The sequence below is a fragment of the Thamnophis sirtalis genome, unplaced genomic scaffold (genome assembly GCF_051295495.1).
Source record: "Thamnophis sirtalis isolate CommonGarterSnake01/CBP01778 unplaced genomic scaffold, rThaSir2_p1.2 scaffold_1, whole genome shotgun sequence".
Classification (NCBI taxonomy): domain Eukaryota; kingdom Metazoa; phylum Chordata; class Lepidosauria; order Squamata; family Natricidae; genus Thamnophis; species Thamnophis sirtalis.
In genome coordinates this window covers 9,636,435-9,657,281 of record NW_028261381.1, presented here as the reverse complement: position 1 = coordinate 9,657,281, position 20,847 = coordinate 9,636,435, and the positions used below count along the sequence as shown (strand labels likewise).

At 42.1% G+C, this 20,847-nt stretch overlaps 1 protein-coding gene across 4 annotated transcripts in view; it reads left to right on the top strand.

Moving 5' to 3' along the window:
* Nucleotides 1–661: 661 nt before the first annotated feature.
* Nucleotides 662–20,847, top strand: part of CCDC150 (coiled-coil domain containing 150) — a 42,659-nt gene continuing 22,473 nt past the window's right edge. For 2 of the 4 annotated variants that reach the window (XM_087707637.1, XM_087707616.1), the window contains exons 1-14: nt 662–750; nt 927–1,075; nt 3,496–3,666; nt 4,030–4,250; nt 6,507–6,685; nt 11,194–11,262; nt 12,823–12,939; nt 13,978–14,107; nt 15,105–15,148; nt 15,341–15,433; nt 16,336–16,443; nt 19,525–19,545; nt 19,730–19,842; nt 20,032–20,206. In XM_087707637.1, coding sequence (XP_087563763.1) covers nt 3,521–3,666; nt 4,030–4,250; nt 6,507–6,685; nt 11,194–11,262; nt 12,823–12,939; nt 13,978–14,107; nt 15,105–15,148; nt 15,341–15,433; nt 16,336–16,443; nt 19,525–19,545; nt 19,730–19,842; nt 20,032–20,206 — 1,416 coding nt within the window. In that variant the 5' untranslated portion in view covers nt 662–750; nt 927–1,075; nt 3,496–3,520. The remainder of the gene's footprint in view (nt 751–926; nt 1,076–3,495; nt 3,667–4,029; nt 4,251–6,506; nt 6,686–11,193; nt 11,263–12,822; nt 12,940–13,977; nt 14,108–15,104; nt 15,149–15,340; nt 15,434–16,335; nt 16,444–19,524; nt 19,546–19,729; nt 19,843–20,031; nt 20,207–20,847) is intronic. The other 2 variants (XM_087707629.1, XM_087707622.1) reach the window with 2 other exon arrangements.

The following is a 20,847-nucleotide window of genomic DNA, read 5'->3' as shown; positions in this document are numbered from 1 at the left end:
CTCCCTCTTCCTTTCCTACCCTCTCTCCTTCTCTTTCTCTCCCTTCCACCCACCTCTCCTTCTCTTTCTCTCCCTTCCACCCACCTCTCCTTACCGCTTTCTTCTTCCCTTACCTCTCCTCCACTCTCCCTCTTCCTTTCCTATTCTCTCTCCTTCTCTTTCTCTCCCTTCCACCCACCTCTCCTTACCTCTTTCTTCTTCCCTTACCTCTCCTCCACTCTCCCTCTTCCTTTCCTACCCTCTCTCCTTCTCTTTCTCTCCCTTCCACCCACCTCTCCTTACCTCTTTCTTCTTCCCTTACCTCTCCTCCACTCTCCCTCTTCCTTTCCTACTCTCTCTCCTTCTCTTTCTCTCCCTTCCACCCTCCTCTCCTTTCCCTTCCTTCTTCCCTCCCTTCTCTACTTCCTTCCTTCCTCCTCTCCTTCCCCTTCTTTCTTCCCTTACCTCTCCCCTACCCCTCTCTCTTCCCCTTTCCTGCCCTCTCTCCTTCTCTTTCTCTCCCTTCCACCCTCCTCTCCTTCTCCACGCCACCTTTCTCACACCACCCTTGGAAGAACAGCTCTCGAAAGCTGGGCCGGGTAGGGGGGGGGAAAGAGAGAGGAGCGGCGGGACTACGAATCCCACAATGCAGCGGGGCGCGGGGCGCGCGTGCGCGGGGACGGCGCTCTCTCGGGGGAGCGGGTGAGTTTGAAGCTGCAAGGCGAGCTCCATGGAAACCAGGCCGCGGGGGACACACCAAGGGTCTGCCGGGTGAGCTCCTGCGCTCCCGGGAAGGGGCTGAGGAGGGCGGCTTGCAGGCTCGGGCGGAAGAGCTTGAGGCTGTGAGGGAGAGAGCGAGCAATAAAGATGGACTCCAGGCGCCTTCTGACCCCCTCGGAGCTCCTTTAGCCCTGCTAAACTAATCCCCTTTTTTGGTCGATTTTTAGGACTGAAGATCCGAAGGGGCTTCCAGCTTGTCCGCTCTTATCGAGGCCGAAAGAGCTGCCTTTTTTTTTTCAGGGAAGATGACCGGCGCTGAATCCGGAGCCTCCAGCTGCAGGCGGGCTTGATGACTGAGATGCGGAACCCTCCCTGGGTAAATCAAGCTTTGAAGGGCGATAAGATCCCTGCACGGTGCACGGACGCTGCTCTAAAATTATAGCCGGTGGCCCGGAGGAAGACTTGTCACGATCCCGTTTAATGTCTAATATAATGGAAAGAAGGACTAGGGCAGTGTTTCTCAACCTTGGCGACTTTAAGACCTGTGGACTTCAACTCCCAGAATCCCCCAGCCAGCATAGCTGGCTGGGGAATTCTGGGAGTTGAAGTCCACAGGACTTAAAGTCGCCAAGGTTGAGAAACACTGGACTAGGGAAGACGTGACAGCAGTCTTCCAATATCTCAGGGGTTGCCACAAAGAAGAGGGAGTCAAGCTATCCTCCAAAGCACCTGGGAGTAGAGCAAGAAGCAATGGGTGGAAACTAATCAAGGAGAGAAGCACCTTAGAAATTCTCCGAATGTGAGAAAAATGAATCAGGGGAAATAGCAATAGCAGTTAGACTTATATACCGCTTCATAGGGCTTTCAGCCCTCTCTAAGCGGTTTACAGAGTCAGCATATTGCCCCCAACAATCCGGGTCCTCATTTTACCCACCTCGGAAGGATGGAAGGCTGAGTCAACCCTGAGCCGGTGAGATTTGAACAGCCGAACTGCAGTACTGCAATCAGCTGAAGTAGCCTGCAGTGCTGCATTTAAACACTGCGCCACCTCGGCTCCAGAATAACTTGCCTCCAGAAGTTGTGGGTCAGTGGTGGGTTCCGGATCCCATTGCAACCAGTACGGTTGCAACAGGGCCCAACATCCTCCACATTAACGCTCCATTAAAGAGTTTAGAAGATTGGATTGGATTGGATTTATTACATTTATATGCTGCCCTTTTCCCCCCGAAGGGGACTCAGGGCGGCTCACAATTCAATCAGGGAAGGGGGTACAAACAGGGGGATAAAAAAGACGAGACATAACAATACAAAATTTAAAAACGCACAACAACCATACCATTCGAGAAGCGGGGCAAAAACTCTTTAGCCCCAGGCCTGTCGGAACAGCCAGGTTTTATGGGCTTTGCAGAAGGCCTGGAGGGTGGTGAGGGTTTGAATCTCCACGGGGTTCCAGAGGGTCAGAGCAGCCACAGAGAAGGCTCTCCTCCGGGTAGTCGCCAGTCGGCATTGGCCGGCGGATGGAATTCGGAGGAGGCCTAATCTGTGGGATCTGATCGGTCTATTGGAGGTAAGATTGACCTTGCCACGCCTGCAATATTTTCACCAAGTTTCTTCTGTGCAGTAGAATGGGTTATTTTTAATCAGTTTTGGATTTTTACTTTTTTTAAGGGAAAAAAAAACAAAAAAACCTCAGAATTGACAGATATGTCAGTTTTTAAAACAAGCTGAATTGTGAGCGAATCCCACGGCTTTGATAGGGATTTAATATCAAATGAAATGTACACCAGAGAGTTAAAGTCAAAGCTGGATGGTTCAGTATATCAGACAAAAGGGATGAGTCGTCATGATGTTAGTGATAATATATCTTTGGAAATAATTCTCTGTGTTGTCAGTCTTCTCTTTCTGCTCCAAGACAAGGAAGGCTTCTAGTGAAATTATTCACTGCAAACAATAGTAATTTCACAAAAAGCCTTAGCTGCCTCTCCTTTTTTTCAGAAGTTTTGTTTGGAAAATCTCTATTGGCATTCATTGGCTTATATTACACTTATTGAATTATCCAAGAAAATTAGGAAAACTTATCCTTTTAACTCAGCTTCAAGAAAAGAGATACTCTATTCCCATATTACAGAGAGCCGAGGTGGCGCAGTGGTTAGAGTGCTGAACTGCAGCCACTTCAGCTGACTGTTATCTGCAGTTCAGCGGTTCAAATCTCACCGGCTCAAGGTTGATTCAGCCTTCCATCCTTCCGAGGTGGGTAAAATGAGGACCCGGATTGTTGGGGGCGATATGCTGACTCTGTAAACCGCTTAGAGAGGGCTGAAAGCCCTATGAAGCGGTATATAAGTCTAACTGCTATTACAGAATAAGAGTAGATAGCCTAAAGCTCTTGGGACACACGTAACCCCCAGACCTCGCTCTTGAAACTCCTTCTGACTGAAAAAGCTAAAACTTTATAGAAGTTTCTTGCTATTCTGAGTCGGGAAACATAAAAATATAGTGTCCTACAACTGACATTTAAATGAAAATGTCAGTTGAAAAAAAAATTAGAAATCTTAGTACTGTCTAATTTTTCTCACACCTATTTCATTTCCCAGACATGCAAAAAATATTGTGCGGCAGCCGACTATAAAAATTATCTATTTTCACTACTTTTAAAATACGTGAACATTATAGAAACCATTTTATTATTTCTCTCTGCAGTTATCACGTCTTTATTATTATTTTTTCAGTGATTAATGAGCTGGTTTGAAGAGCATTCATTACTACTACCTCTAAATGTAATTGTTTTTAAATCAGATACTAGTTGAAAACTGAGATTGGGATGGCAAGACCAGTGATTTCCCCAATGGATGTTCACCCAACGGCTCCCGAAACCTTTGTTGTGCTGGACCAAAGAATGAAAGTAGTTGAAGAGGAGACAAATGAACTGTTGAAAGATCTGCAGAAAATGGGAGTGAACGGACACAGGTATGATTGAAATGGATCTTGCACAATCTTGGATAGGTTTGCTTAGAAGTAAGTTCCGCAGTAATTTAGTGAGACTTTTTTTTTAGGAAAATTTATTTAAGAACGCTAGTTTAATTCTGAGTTTGCCTTCTTCCGTATCCGTTTCTCTTTCTCAGCTTCATGTTGCTTCTTCCCTTAGTATTTAATTATTAGCAGAGTTTTTCTATTCTAATTTAATCTGGTTGCTGAATTAATATAATTTGGGAAATGAGAAATAGATTTTGTGGCTTTGTTGTGTTCCAGATTGTAGCTAATTATATTAAATATTGATGAGATGCCAGTGATGATTCCAAACAAGTAGGTATTCCTTTTGTCTTTTCCTAGCATGGAACGCTTAGCTGCAAAATACCCGGTGAATTCTGAGGACCACCAATCCATCAGCCCTGTCCAAGTTCGAACAGCATTTGGTGAAGCAAATAACTCACTGTGGAGAACCTGCGAAACTCTGGTGAATCGAGTATGCCGGCTCGAGAGTGTCATCCAGACCATAAAACTGAACATGTTTCGATTACAAACAGAAAAGGAATTGAATCCAAAGCATGCAGGTATTATAGAAAGACAATGGAAAACTGTAGCAATATACATATCTGTTCTAACCCCACCCCGCCCCTTGGCCCACACCAAAGCACTCCGAGCCAAAGATACTTTACAGAATTTATTCACAGACAGGCAGGTCCTTGGCAGCAAACCAGTACAGACAGGCCTTGGTAGGAATCCAGCACAGATAAGCCTTGGCAGCAATCTAGCACACACAAGCCTTGGCAGCAATCCAGCCTGCCTAACACCACAGTTCTCCAACATTAGTTAATGCGTTGACTTCTGCAAAAGGGGCGTGTGCACAAGCATTCCTTTTATAGTCTGGAGAGGAGCCTAATTACCACCAGCTGAGTGCACTTACCTCCTGTAACTGTTCTTTACGCCTATTAGCTTTCCGGTGCCGGGCATCTAGGAACAACTCCCTTGGCTCCTCCCCACTGCTGACGTCTGGATCACACTCCCTTGTCTCCTCCCCACTGGTCCCAGGCTCAGGGGCCTCCTGGTGGCCAACCAGCCTCTCTGCGCCCTGCTCGGAGTCGGAACCGTGTCCAGGGTCCTCCACATCCTCCAAAGCTGACTCATAGGGTCCCTTGTTGTCAGAGTCTGGTGGCAGCTCCAACGGCTCCTGCTGGGCCACAACACATATCTATTGGAGGTAGTCCTCAACCTTAAACCATTCATTTAGTGACTGTTCAAAATTACAACAGCACTGAAAAAAGTGACTTATGACTATATTCACACTTTCGACCATTGTAGCATCCCCTTGGTCACGTGTTCAAAATTCAGATGCCTGGCAACTGGCATGTATTTAAAACAGTTGCAGTGTTCTTGGGTCATGTGATCACCTTTTTCACCTCATCAGCAAGTCAATGGGGGAACCAGATCCACTTGACAATCATGTTACTAACTCAGTGTTTCTCAACCTTGTCAACTTGAAGATGTCTGGACTTCAACTCCCAGAATTCCCCAGCCAGCTGGCTGGGGAATTCTGGGAGTTGAAGTCCAGACATCTTCAAGTTGACAAGGTTGAGAAACACTGTACTAACTTAATGACTGCCGTGATTCACTTAGCAACTGTGTCAAGAAAGGTTGTTACATAGAGGCAAAACTCACTTAACTGTCTTGCTTAGCAGTGGAAATTTTGGGCTCAGTTGTACAGGTAGTCTTCTACTTACAACCACAATTGAGCCCCAACTTTATGTTGCTAAGTGAGAAAATTGTTCAGTGAATTCCCCCCCCCCCCCCGTTTTAGGACTATTCTTGCCACATTTGCTAAGTAAATCAGTGCAGTTGTTAAATTAGTAACACGGTTGTTAAGTGAATCTGGTTTCCCCATTGACTTTGCTTGTCAGAAGGTTGCACAAGGGGATCCCATGATCCTGAGGCGCTGCAGCCGTCATAAATGTGAGTCAGCTGTCAAGCATCTGTATTTTGGGGATGCTGCAAAGGTCATAAGTGAAAAATGGTCATGTCACTTTTTTTGGCGTTCTAACTTTGGATGGTCACTAAGAAAACTGTTGTAAATCGAGGACTACCTGTATACCTTCTTTCCTTTGTGCCACGCCTATAGTCTCCACAGCAGCAATTCCCTTTGTAACTATGATCGGCTTACTTTAGGCCTAACTCCACATATATTTTTATATGGAACTTATAATTGTTTCCCATCATAATATGGGGAGAAAATGTGCTGTCAGCTTGTAGCAATCTTGAATTGAGGGATTTATGAGGACTATAATAAAGAGAGCTTGGATAGGCAATTTGAGAGCCCCAGTCAACAACTTTACTGCTGTTTTTATATGATTGGATATAGGAGAACTTATTACCATCCAAAATAGCACATCAGATAATAGCAATAGCAGTTAGACTTATATACCGCTTCATAGGGCTTTCAGCCCTCTCTAAGCGGTTTACAGAGTCAGCATATTGCCCCCAACAACAATCCGGGTCCTCATTTTACCCACCTCGGAAGGATGGAAGGCTGAGTCAACCCTGAGCCGGTGAGATTTGAACAGCCGAACTGCAGAACTGCAGTCAGCTGAGGTAGCCTGCAGTGCTGCATTTAACCACTGCGCCACCTCGGCTCATAATCTGTGATCTAGATCTCCAATTCAGGATAATGCTTCCTATCAAATCATGATAAGTGTTTTTTGGATAATGGGCAGCTTCTTTTCATCTTATAAACCTTTTTGAGTGCTTCTTATGGGAAGTTTGGGCAATTTTATTGAGTACGACTATGCCTCCATTCCTCCCTTGCTATTTTATAGCCAATTTAGAACAGCGCCTGAATACAATACAGGAGGAGCACATGGAAGAGCTAAAGGTGCTGCAAATGGAAGGGAGAATGCTGTGCCAGCAGCTGAAGGAGTCTCAAGAAGAGGAAGAAAAAGCCAGAGCACACGTGCAGAAGCTAAGCGCTGCCCTAGAAATTGCAACCACAACAAAGGTATCCTTTTTCTTTCTGTTGCTTCTTTAATCTCCAGTTCAATGTAAATCACTGCTACTACATTACTGGTCTTAAATTCTGAATTCACACCATGTCATAAGCCATGATTTCTTTCCTAAGGCATAATTGGCTCAATTCATTCATCTGCATTAATCTTTTTCTAACTACAGTACAATCACACACTAAACCAGTGCAAATAATTGTAGCTTGGTACTTGCATGGACCCAACTTAAAGGAAATAGCTCATAGTATTCTTCTAACAGAAGAGAATATGAGAAGTCTCCTTACCATGAGTCAGTGAGGATCCCCGCCGCCTGGAATCACCCAAAAATCCGACGCGTGGACCAGGTGAGCAGGCTACATTCGGAGTATAAGATGCATCTAGATTTTCACCCTCTTTTGTGGGGTAAAAAGGTGTGTCTTATACTCGGAAAAATATGGTAATTCCTGACAGATTTCCCTAATTCATTGTGTGAAGTTATAATACTATTAGGTTTAATGCTTTGTGGTACAATCTACCTGTTGTGTATGCACATACATCTATTTATTCACACTCATAAATATTAAAATCCATAAAGTTTGGCAATAGTGGCAAGGGGAAATCTGTTCAACAATTCAAAATAAGATATGGTATTATGAATCCAATGCTTAGGTGTTCCTAGTATGATTCTGTAGAAGCCCTTCTTAATCTTTGGGAATATGAAGGTAATGAAGTCTCATAGTAAGATAGCTCTTCTATTCAGTGATTGGGAGCAGCTCCTTGGCTTACTGAGAAACTTCACGTGAGAAACTGCCAAAAGATATTCTAGGGTAATACTGACAGAAAACTAAGAGCAAATCTGAGTGGGCAAGTGTGAGTCTACATTCAGGTTTGTGTCTTCACTGGTGGCAAAGGTGTTGAGTTCAATTATTTATCTGTCTTTCCTGGATTTGTGAAATACTGTCGGTCCACTGATGCTCTTTATAATGGTTCACCGACAGCGCGCCCGACAAAACCGCGGTGACAAAACCGCGAGTTCTAAACCGCGCCGACGAATGAGCGCTGAAGCGCGCCGACAACAGCGCACCGACAGAAGCACGCTCTAAACCTAACCCTAAACCTAACCCTTACCTTAACTTAAATTGAGCTTCTGTCGGCGCGCTGTTGTTGGTGCGTTGATGATGTCGTGGTTTTCGCACCGCGGTTTTGTCAGCGCGGTTTTGTCATGCGCGCATTTGTTGGGTCACGCTTTATAATGGCTTGGAATTGTTTGGAGAAGGATAGCCAGAGGAACTAGAAATGGGCTGCAGTGACCTGACAGCTAGTCATTGTGCAGCTAAAATTTGCTTGAATGTAAAAACCAGCTGGACAGAAGTCAAACAGTTAGGAAGGGGTGATGTTTTGTAATGTCAACTCAGAGGAATTTGAGCCTAAGGATCCTGATGAAGAAGATGATAAGAGGAACTCTTATCAGCTGTAGGCTGGATCCCTACCCTTTTTGGCTGGTGCACACAGCTAGGGAGAAGCTGGGCTCAGATTGTGATAAATATCTTCTTGTTGGAAGTAGAATTGCCATTGTCTTTACTTCCTTAAGTGACCGGCCCTACCTAGCCATATTAGCCAGGTCTCCAACATCCAGGGGGTGGTGGTGGGGATTGCTAAGAATGTGGGATGGTATCAGATTTAGCTTTAGATGAGGTCATGCTGTTCCAGAAAGAGCTGTTCTGCCGCTTTAAGGTCTTTCTCCTGTTTGGAGGAAGGTAGAGCAGGTAGAAGCCATGGCAATGAATTTTCTGTGCCAGCACTGCTGGCTGCCAGCCAACAAGAGAGCATGCTGGGGAAATTCAGGCAGAATTTTTAGAAGCAAACAGTCCTTTTTAACTATAAAGTTGGTCAAGGCTTGGCCTGGGTCATGACTTTGAATCCAATTTTAAAAAAAAGACAAATCCAAGGGAGAAGATAATAGACACCATGGGGTAGGATCCAGAGTTCAAACCATGGCAGAACAAGGCAAACATGACAGAGCTGAGGCTTGAAAAGTTATTCTCGGCATATTCCCTCAGGGATTGAGCCATGCTGAGCCATCACCCAGATGTACAGCTGAGGCACATTACTCATTCGATGCTAGCCTACTTCTTGGACGGTGTATCTGATGTTCGGTATCCTGCCCTGCAAATGGTGTCGCATTTTAAGTATATTTCTGCTCTCAGAATCCAAGAGGCTATGAATGAGTTCAAGCAGGTAGTCCTGGGGGTTTGCTGGATCCACCTCAGGCAGGGTGGAGTTACTGGCTTTGACTTTACTAAAATCACCCCTCCAGGACAGTTATCCTTAGAAGCCTCTGGTTGGATTTCCTTTTCCTTCTCATGAGAAGTATCCAGCAGGGCCACAACAATGAGAGCCTTTCTTCAGTTTTGTGCCAATTCCAGCCTTTCTTGGAATGGATGGTGCAATGGCCGCTATGTCACTTCATCCTTGGATTATCTATCTTGTCCTTCCATGGGACTGCCCTTGAGGGCCACTTAGAAACAGGAATGACCTGTTATTGTCATTGTACAGCGGTATTTCAAGAGCTGCATTGGTTACTGGTTTGCTTCCCAATACCATTGAGGTTGCTGATCATAACTATAAAGCCCTAAATGGCTGAGAGTCCAGTTAAATGGAAGTCTGCTTCCTCTTGGTAGACTCTGCCTGCCCAAAAGATTTGGGCAAAGAATGTAGCAGTTAGACTTAGCAACAGCAGTTAGACTTATATACCGCTTCATAGGGCTTTCAGCCCTCTCTAAGCGGTTTACAGAGTCAGCATATCGCCCCCAACAATCTGGGTCCTCATTTCACCCACCTCGGAAGGATGGAAGGCTGAGTCAACCTTGAGCCGATGAGATTTGAACTGTTGAACTGCAGATAGCAGTCAGCTGAAGTGGCCTGCAGTACTGCACCCTAACCACTGCGCCACCTCGGCTCTCATGTATGCTAAAAGTCCTCAGTCCCATGAGGGAAGAAAGCCTTCTTTGTTGGAGTTTCCCTGTGGTGGAATAAAATATCCCTAGAAAATAAGAGTAGCCCAGGGATATTGGCAATGAGTGGTCAAAAAAGTCAAGATGATGACGGCAGCGGTGTGATCAAGGTTCTGCCTGTTCTTTATGTGCCTTGCATAGGTTATGCATATTAAAAATAGGTGGTATTTCAGCTACACCTTTGCAGCCCCCACTTTTTTTTTTTGAAAACATCCCATGGATACTTGTGGAATACAGATAGTCCTTGTTGTGACCCGACAAATGCGCGCCCGACAACAGCGCACTGACAAAACCGCGGCGATAAAACCATGACGTCGACAGCGCGCCCACAAAGGCGCGCCGACAAAAGAGCGCCGACAGAAGCGCGATTACGGTTAAGGTAAGGGTAAGGGTTAGGGTTAGGTTCAGGGTTAGGTTCAGGGTTAGGTTTAGGGTTAGGCTTTAACGTTTTAACGAGTTGACAGCGTTGACATTTAAACATGTGTGTGCGATTGCGTTGGCACACAGATGTTGGCGCGCTACTATCGCATAATTAGCGCTTAAGATGGCACGGATTTGACCTCTGCGGTTCTGTCGGCGCGGAAAAGGCTTTCGCGCATTTGTCGGTGAACCAGTCCTTGTTTAATGAATATAATTAGGACTAGCAATTCCATCAATTAGCAAAGTAGCTGCTAAGCGAACTGACTATGCCAACTTACAATGGGCCGTTCTAGGAGTCCCAGTTGCAGTCATTAAAAAAATCACCCCTATTTGTTAAACAAGGTATCGTATGACTGCAATGTGTGACCTCCTACTGGCTTCCCCATTGACTTTGCTTGTCAGAGGCCAGCTGGAAAGGTCACAAATGGCCATCACATGATCCCAGGATCATGCTGCAAACGTGATTGCCAAGGGTCTGAATCACAGTCATGATCATGGAGATGCTACGATGAGCACAATTGTGAAGACTGGTTGTAAGTCACATTTTTCTGGACTGTTGTAACTTCAAACCATCACTAAACAAATGGTTGTTAACTGAGGATTACCTGTAGTCCAAAACATAACATTTTGATTTTTCTGAAGCAAGTAAAAAATCAATCAAGTAAATTAAGTAAAAAATCAAGTAAAAAAAAAAAGGTTTCAGGGAGCATTGTGGAATAAGTTATGAGTGAAGACTGCTGGCAATAGCCTTGTTTATTGATTATATACTTTGCAATTTATAGATACATTTTTAATTTTGTTCATATTCCTATACGATTCTATATTGGTGAAACCTGTATACTGTGTAGATTTCATTGATTTAAATGATATTGAAGTTGTAGGTTCAAGAATGAATTACTGTAATGGGAAAGATAGAGATTTGACTATTAAAAAGGACTTTAAGAAAGCTAAACTGTATCCCATAAATCCAAATGTCAGAGGTTTATTGGAACTGCAGACAAACATCACAGCTAAAAGCTATAAAAAGTACTTTGAAAAATGTTTGCGCATTCTGTTAGAGTTGCCTAAATGTGCTATTTTGATCTTTGTAGAGAGATATAACTATTTCAGCTGAAGAATTGAGAGCAGCAAAAGAAAAAATGAACAATAAACTCCAAGAGGTAAGAGCAGGAGAAAATCAGAGAGTAGTACATTTTAAAAAGTGCAGGGCTATAGGCATAAGGCAATGGATGAGTTGAAGATTCTTAGAATATTCTCCAAGTGATCGTGTATTGTTTGGGAAGAGGTTTTCAATCGAAAGGCCAGCATTATTTTTGCAGAAATAAGATAAAACCATGTCAGACTAAGAACATATGAAATCATGTCCATCAAGTGTTGTGGCCCGGCAGGAGCCGTTGGAGCTGCCGCCAGACTCCGACAGCGAGGGGTCTTATGAGTTGGCCCTGGAGGAGGTGGAGGACCCTGGACAGGGTGCCGACTCCGAGCAGGACGAGGAGAGACTGGTTGGCCACCAGGTGGTGGCGGAGCCTTGGATCAGAGGGAGTGTTCCGGAAAACACTTGTGAGTTGTTTCGGGATGCACGCCGTCGAAGGGCTACTCGGCGGCAAGAACTGAGTAATTGTAGGAGATGATTATGTTTAACTGATGCTTATTAAGATCCTCTCCTGATTATAAAAGAGACTGCTTGTGCCATGCCCTTTTGCAGAAGTCAACATTCGCGATTCAGAGAAACCAACTTGGAAAAGTGGTTTGCTGTGAGAGCTTGTTTGCATTGCCTAGTTTTGTAGGACTTGCTGCCAGAGTGCTTATCTCTTTGTTTATTTTGGGCTTGCAGCCAACGAGAGTCTGGACTGATTAAAAGTATTCTTACCGTATATACTCGAGTATAGGCCGACCCGAATATAAGCCGAGGCACCTAATTTTACCACAAAAAACTGGAAAAGTTATTGACTCGAGTATAAGCCTAGGGTGGGAAATGCAGCAGCTACCGGTAAATTTCAAAAATAAAAATAGATACCAATAATGTTTTTGAATATTTATTTCAAAGAAAAACAGTAAACTAGTGGTGTATTCAATGAAATACTTCACTCACCTCATGATGCTGATGTCCCGCTGTGATGATGATGTCCCGTGCAGCCGCGGGAGCGATGTCCCGCCTCCTATGACACACGGCACAGTGATTCCTATCATTGGATCACTGTACCAGAGGAGGTGGGACATAGCTATGTGGCTGCTTGCCATAACAAGGAGGAGGTGGGACATCGTTGCAGAGCGGCAGGAGGGGGAGGAAGGGGAATCGTAAGACAGCCCTGCATTACATTAGAACGTGAGGAGGGGGGATGGTGCGGTGCGCGCTGCGCGGCAAACTGACACAGAGGGAGGGGAAACTCACAGGGGCACTGGGCCATTCACGAGTGTCACCCAGCGGCATGGCCCCGCCCCTTTTTCTCCTCCATTTCGGGCAAATTTTTCACTGACTCGAATATAAGCCGAGGCGGCTTTTTTCAGCCCAAAAAGTGGGCTGAAAAACTAGGCTTATACTCGAGTATATACAGGATTTACTTTTGTTTGTGGCGTTCGTTCCTGGGTGGAGAAGGGTGGGGGGGGGTCAGAACAATCAAGTATATTGTGGAAGTCTCTGTATTGTGACTTGCAAAGTGAGACTCCCAGATTTGTTTTCTGTGTTGCCTTTCTGCTTTACATTTGTTTCTTTTTTCCAGATAACGGAGAAATTATCCAGAGAGTCCAGCTCAAGGGAGTCTTTGGAACAAGGCCAGGTTGTCCTTCTTTATCAAATACGTGACATGGAAGCAATGGTGGAAAAAGAACAGACGCAGGTAGTAGACGCCTTTCTGCTAGAATATGACCAAAGAATGTGCTTGCAGGATGCCGATGGACTGATATTGACATGTAAGGTTGCAACAGCATACCACTAAAGCAGAATATTAAATTACTATTGCTCTTACAACCAGCCTTATTAAGAGAATTTACTAATGCAAACATTGGTGTATATAAATGTTCATTTTCCCTCTATTAAGCAGAATGCTGGAAGGCTATCTGTAACGTGCACATGATTGCATGCCATTAAGAAAATATTCCTTTGCCAGCCCTTAATCACCTATATCTTACTCTTATTCATGCAGTTTATGAGAATAGTCGGCATGCTGCAATTTGGAAAATGTATGCTTTTTTTGACTAGCAAGAAGTAATCAGAGAATGTGAGTAATGGATGGTTGTCCAGAATTGTAGCTTACATTACCTGGCTAATATGCCAGATTTTGACAGAGGTTATATAGGCTGCCTCATGACAATCAACTCAATTCAATAATGAACAAATTCTATGTGTATATTTTATTCCATTAGTAATCCATCAGATACAGTGTTAGTGTCAGTCTAAATGATGGGTCAGCTGTCAATGGAAGTAGGTGTCCATATCCGAGGTGGATAACAAATTCCAGTCCCCATTTTGCAGTTTCCAAATGACTGTCAAAATTTGATGGCCACCCCAATGATTTTCAATAGCAAGGTATTCCTGCCACCCATCAAAATCTTCCAAAACTCCCCCCCCCCCAAAAATCTTTCTCTTCCCATGACATCAATACATACCTATTTGGACACTGTTTTTTTATTTTATTTTAAAAATGTAGCCATGAGCCAGCATTCAAATCTGCTCTTGAATTATTCTTCAAATTTGTTGGTATTCCCATCCTGATCCTCAAGGATAATAATCTACATGATAAGCTATTTGACTGAATAATTTAATTTCATTAAATTTAATTTCATTAAATTATTAGCTTGCTCACTTTTTGGTATTTCTTAATTGTTTTAAGAAAGGCCTGTATTTTACAAAATGCATGTTTCAAATGCCATTACAGGTTCAAATTCTGCAGCAGGATTGTAACATTCTACGGCACGATATTCAGCTATCTCAGGAGAGACTACAGGAAGAACAAGAGAAGTTCGTTCAATTAGAGGAGGAATGTCTACATCTTAAAGCTGATCTAGGTATTGGAATCAAAACCTTGGATGTTTTATATTTCTTAAACCAACTTTGGTTATCACTTGATGATCAATGATAGATAAGCTAATTAGAAATATCTTTAATTGTTTTTTTCTTCTTGATTTCTTTAAAACTGTAACTGTTTTTCAAGGGAACAAAGGACCAGTTTTGTTGAACAAAGAACGTATAGGTCAAAGGTCTAAGATAGTTGTATGAAGTTTATCTCTAGTCAGTGAAGTGGGAAATATATTTTATCAGGCATGAAATCCAAACATAGGAAGGCTTGTATATTTAACCAAAAATAAATGCTAGTCCACATTTAGAATGAAATGACTACAAGAGGAATATCTGAGTAAACGGAAAAATCACAGTTAATTGCTGCTTTTTGGAAAAAGAAAATTATAATATACTTGCAAAATCATTCATGAAATAAATGAGAAATTGATTATTAGCCACTCAATCATAAAGTCTACTGGAATTCCAGAGGTAGAGTATTGTCACAAAAATAATATCTAGTTTTCACTGGAAGGTCTTCATTGAGGCAAGCTATTGCTCCTCTTGTAAACTGATTGCATTGTACATCTGCTATTGCAATAATTTAAAAATGGTTTCATGATGGAACCAGCTATCTACGGTGTAGTGATCTATTGATGTAGGTCTTCAAAAAAATAATAATAATAACTACGCCACCTGTGGCAGATTGAAATAGGACAACATAATCATTCATATAAGTAGCTATAAATGTTACAGGAAATGCCTTAGAGATGCTCTCAACAAATCAGCTTGCAAGTTTAAATCTACATGCAGAAAAATGTTACTTTGGATTTCATAAATACATACAGTAATCTAGGCAAATCCTGAGTGTATTACTTAAAAATACAGCTTGCTCGGAGTGAACAAGCTTTACATCTGTTTTGTTGTTGTTATTGTTATTATTAGGGAAGAATATTAGTTAAACAGTTAATGTCTAATTAAAACAGCTGCATTTTGATTTTTTTGTAGAATCCCGAGACAAGATGATTTCCAAGCTACAGGAAGACATCCAAGTAAGTATAAAAAGAAAATCAGTGAGTCTAAAATATATTATAGAAATTCTTTTTATAAGTGTCTTGACTTTAACTACACAACAAAAGCTTTTTGTTAATACATAAAGAGCTGTGCCAAAGAGAATAATTATGTTTTAATACCTGTTTTAAAATATTTTTTTCCTAAAGACAATTAACCTTATTTTCATCTAGACTACACAGCTATGTTTGAACACGGCAGAAGAAAAGAATACAAAGTTTCGGTCAAAAATATTTACTTTACAAGAGGTAGCAAGTAAGGCACAGGTAGGAAATATTCAAACTAAATTACTGATAGTCCTCTTTTAATGTCTGTAACTGGGACTGGCAATTTGGTCATTAAGCAAAGCAATGAACAGTGCTTATGGTTCAGCTGTGCTTTGCTTTATAGACCAGTGAAGATGGTAAATGTACGAACTGGTTGTAATTTTATTTTTCATGGTAATTGCAAGTGGTTGCTAAGTGAGGCAATTGCTAAATGAAGACTACCTGTATATAGGACACAAGAGACAAATGTCTGTAAAATCTAGTTATTTTTTTCTTTGTGCTGTTCTAATGTGTTTCTGAGAAAGGAGATTAGATTAGATTAGAGGTTTATTTATATGCCGCCCTTTTCCCTGGGGGGACTCAGGGCGGCTCACAATCCAAAGGAAGGGGAAAAACAGACTTTTACATATAAGACAATACATGATTAAAACACAACATTCATACCATTCGGGCGGGTTACAATCTTTAGCCCCAGGAGCTTTCAGTTCTTAGGAAAATTGGAGATGTGAGGTTTAATGGTCAAATGATGGGAAATGGTCATCACAAAACATTGCTCCTGAAATGTTGGGAAACTACCAGCCAGGCAAGGGGGATGGGGACGGGGTGAGGGAAGACCAAGATCAAGCGGGGGTGGGGGGTTTGCACAGCTACTAGGGACCTAAGATTCACAAACACACACACATACACACACACACACACACCCTTCAATTCCATGGAATCATTTCTGCTTATTGTCAGAAGAAGGCAAGCAGCTTGGGAAGCTTCTTATAGGTAAAATACAAGAAACAATATCTATCAAAAACAATATCTGTTTGTTTGTTTTTTAAAGATGGAAGCCAAAACTAGTCATCTTGTCAGGGAACTTGTGTCTGTTGCTGCAGAAAATCTGTTTTCTTTTTCAGAAACTTAATGGGCAGTTGGCTCAACAGTGCACAGAACTAAGTGGTGCTCTTCAAAAAGCTACTGTGGAAAATGCTCAAGTTGCTTCAGATCATCAGGTTGCTCTTCAGGTATGGAGTACATATATATATATATATATATATATATATATATATATATATATATATATATATATATATATATATATATATATATATATATATATATGTGTGTGTGTGTGTGTGTTTTTATTTGTGCTGATAAATAAATAAAGGACTTTATATAATAAATGACTTTAAATATATATATATATATATATATATATATATATATATATATATATATATATATATATATATATATATATATATATATTCATTCTGAGGTTTTCGCGGGTGTTAGTATGTAGGTCTCTAGTTATTCGGGTTTTCTCCCGCGTAAAATTGGAGATGTCTTGGTGACGTTTCGACGAAGTCTCATTCGTCATCTTCAGGCTACTTCAGGCTTGGTGCTTCCAGGAGCAATTGTCACCAAGACATCTCCAATTTTACACGGGAGAAAACCCGAATAACTAGAGACCTACATATATACATATACATATACATAGCAATAGCAATAGCAGTAGACTTATATACCGCTTCATAGGCCTTTCAGGCCTCTCTAAGCGGTTTACAGAGAGTCAGCATATTGCCCCCAACAATCTGGGTCCTCATTTTACCCACCTCGGAAGGATGGAAGGCTGAGTCAACCCTGAGCCGGTGAGATTTGAACCGCTGACCTGCTGATCTAGCAGTAGCCTGCAGTGCTGCATTTAACCACTGCGCCACCTTGGCTCTACATATATACATATATACATATATACAACATATACAACATATACAACAACATCATATACAACATATATACATATATACATATACATATACATATACATATACATATACATACATACATACATACATACATACATACATACATACATACATACATACATATATATATATATATATATATATATATAAACTTTCATTCATATATATATATATGAATGAAAGTTGTTTGTTGAAAACAGTCAATGGTACACAGCCTACCCTTCCTTTTCATTTTATTTATTCATATGGCCACCCATCTTGCTAACGTGATTCTGGATGGCTGTATAGATAAGAATCCATCCATGTCTTGTAATAGATCAACTAGATGGAAACAATGTGGTAGACAAAGGAGAACCTGTGTATTTGTTTAAATAGCTGAGATTTCAAGAAGTCTGCATCAGTATATATTGTTAAAATCTGTGAAGGAGAAAAGGGAGAGCACAGATAAGGCTAATGTTTTACATCTGTCTTGTAGTGGTCTCACAAACATTGTATATTGCGCAGGATACCCTTTTTGAGGGAGATAGGCAGTTCAAAAAATTGAAAAATAATAATAAAGAAACTAAAAAACTTGCTGAAAGAAAAGTCAAGCAAAGAATTGCTGGCTCCTCATTTCTGCTAATGTCAGGCTTTGTTTATTCACTGTGAAGTCAGAACCAGAAGGGAAATTAGCTGGGCAGCCCTTACATTGACAAAGCTGTGGAATGTCAAGGGCTGATTTAGTTTGTTTTGAAAACTAGTTCATCATTTCATACCTTTATTTATTTTCTGTTTCCTTGCTTGCTTATCATTTGTTGCTCCAATGCAGAGGGATTCTGAATAGCTCCCATTCCTTTCCTTTAATAAGAAAATTAAACTAGCAAAACAATATTAGAAAGATCATCTGTCAGTTACCCAAAATTACCATGGCCACTCAATAGCCATAGCAATAGCAGTTAGACTTATATACCGCTTCATAGGGCTTTCAGCCCTCTCTAAGTGGTTTACAGAGTCAGCATATTGCCCCCACAGTCTGGGTCCTCATTTCACCCACCTCGGAAGGATGGAAGGCTGAGTCAACCTTGAGCCGGTGAGATCAGAACCGCTGAACTGCAGATAGCAGTCAGCTGAAGTGGCCTTCAGTACTGCACTCTAACCACTGCGCCACCTCGGCTCCTTGGAAGAACCATAAGCACCCAAACACAAGTGGGCCCCAAACTCATTCAAGTTTCCTTCCCAGAGCTTTTTATAAAAAAAGCAATTTCTTACACGTTTTGTAAAACTCAACAGGGTTGGGCTATTTTGATTTCAGGAAGTAAACTATTCCAGTGAAGAGGGCTGCAACTGAGAAGGCTCAACTTCTGGACCATGTAGAACATCTCTAAGAGAAGGGACCTGAAGGAAAGCTTGCTTTTCAGCCTTTTGGGATGGGCAGGTGGAACTGAGAGGAGCCAGGCCAAAGAAATCCATGTCCTGAACCATAAAAGGCTTTGAAGCATTCTAGACTTTGAATTGCACTTGAAGCTAACTTGCAATCAGTGCATTCTGGGCGTAGGAGTGTTAGACGTTAATTTGCTACTTCTGTTGGTTGAAGTAGGCTGTAACCTGTGCCAGTTCAAGCTTCTGGATGTTCAAAGCGGTTCACTGACAAAAGGGCGAACGACAAAACCGCGCCCGACTAAACCGCAGTGACAAAACCACGCGTTCTAAAGCGCTCCGACGAATGAGCACTGAATCAAGAGATTCAAAAGAGCCGAGGTGGCGCAGTGGTTAGGGTGCAGCACTGCAGGCCACTTCAGCTGACTGTTATCTGCAGTTCGGCGGTTCAAATCTCACCGGCTCAAGGTTGACTCAGCCTTCCATCTTTCCGAGGTGGGTGAAATGAGGACCCAGACTGTGGGGGCAATATGCTGACTCTGTAAACCGCTTAGAGAGGGCTGAAAGCCCTATGAAGCGGTATATAAGGCTAACTGCTGCTAAAAATCACACCGACAACAGTGCGGCGACAGAAACGCGCTGTAAAACTAAACCTAACCCTAAACGTAACGCTAACCCTAACCCTAAATGTAATGCTAACCCTAACCCTAACCCTAACCCTAAACCGTTTTAGCAACGCGCTTTTGTTGATGCGCTGTTGTCGTGCACACTTTTGTCAGGTCACGGTTCAAAGCAGCTCCTTGTAGAGGAAATTAAAGCATGACCTACTCTGAACAGAGTTTCCCAATTCAGAATGGTCATGGCTGATACAGCAGGTATAACTGATTGGTTGGTTGATTGATTTTTATCCTGCATTCATTATTTTATAAATCACAAAGTAGCAAACATACGTAATACTCCTTCTTCCTCTGATTTTCCCCACAGCAACAACAACAACCCTGTGAGGTGAGTTGGGGGGAGAGAGAAGGACCACACCGTAGTCAGCCAGCCGGCTTTCGTGGTTAAGGCAGGACTGGAACTCACAATCTCTCGGTTTCTAGCCGGGTGCCTTAACCACTAGACCGAACTGGCTCTCATTGTTACTTCCATGTTCATAAATTCTCCCCCTCCTTTTCTCCCCCCATTTAAGGTGGAACAAGAAAAAATGCATCAGAAACTGAAGGAACAAGCTTTGCTTTTGGATGCTGTTACGCGAGACCTTCAGGTTGTGCAGAAAGAAAAAGCTCAGCTCCAGAAAAAACTGTGAGAGGCAATTGAGATTTGTGTGATTGTTCCCCAAGTGTGACCCACTTCCTTTCCTGTTCTGTTTTCTGTATTTGTCTCTTAGTTTAGCACAAGCTCTACCTTATTCAGCTTCTTGCACTGTCTTCTGAATTTTTTGAAGAATGTAGAGGATAACAGGACTGCCACATAGTTATGTTTATTCTGCAGAGAAGACTTGCAAACTGAGCATGCTGAATGCAAGAAGAGGGACTGTAAAGAAGACACCATTGCCGCTGAAAAAGCCCGCCTGGAGTCTGTACTTTCCCAGACCCAAAAGGAATTGGAGACAATTATACAGGAGCGAAATTCTTTGCTAAATGAGAAAAAGATACTTGAAGAAGAGGTACAGTGGCTATTTATTGTGGTTTTACAGTAAAATCCGCATTTTTGTCGGAAGGACATTACATGTTCGTTAGAGAGAGGCAGATTTGTATTTGGAATCTTAGTTAAAAAAAAAAAAAACTCAAGAAGATGTTTGCTGCTTTGTGTAATATACCAGTACCAAAATGGCAAATACAAATCGTCCTTTACTTATAACTGCAAATGAGCCCAAAATTTCCATTGGTAATTAAGGCAATTATTAAGTTTATTTTGCCCCATTTTACGACCTTTCTTGACCCAATTGTTTAGTGAATCGTGACCCCTCAAAACCGCGGAGGACAAAATCGCGCTCGACGAAAGCGCGCATGTGACGTCATTACAGCACGACGAAAAAAATAAAAAATTGAAATAAAATTAAAATTAAAGCAAGCCAATTCACATAAAGGTAAGGGTTAGGTTTAGGGTTAGGGTTAGGTTAAGGGTTAGGGTTAGGTTTAGAGCGTTAGGGTTACGTTTAGCGTTAGGTTAAGGGTTAGCGTTACGTTAACGGTTAGGTTTAGGGTTAGATTTAGGGTTAGGTTAAGGGTTAGGTTTAGGGTTAGGTTTAGGGTTAGGTTTGGGGGGGTTAGGGTAAGGTTTTCGCTTTATTTTTACATTTTTGAT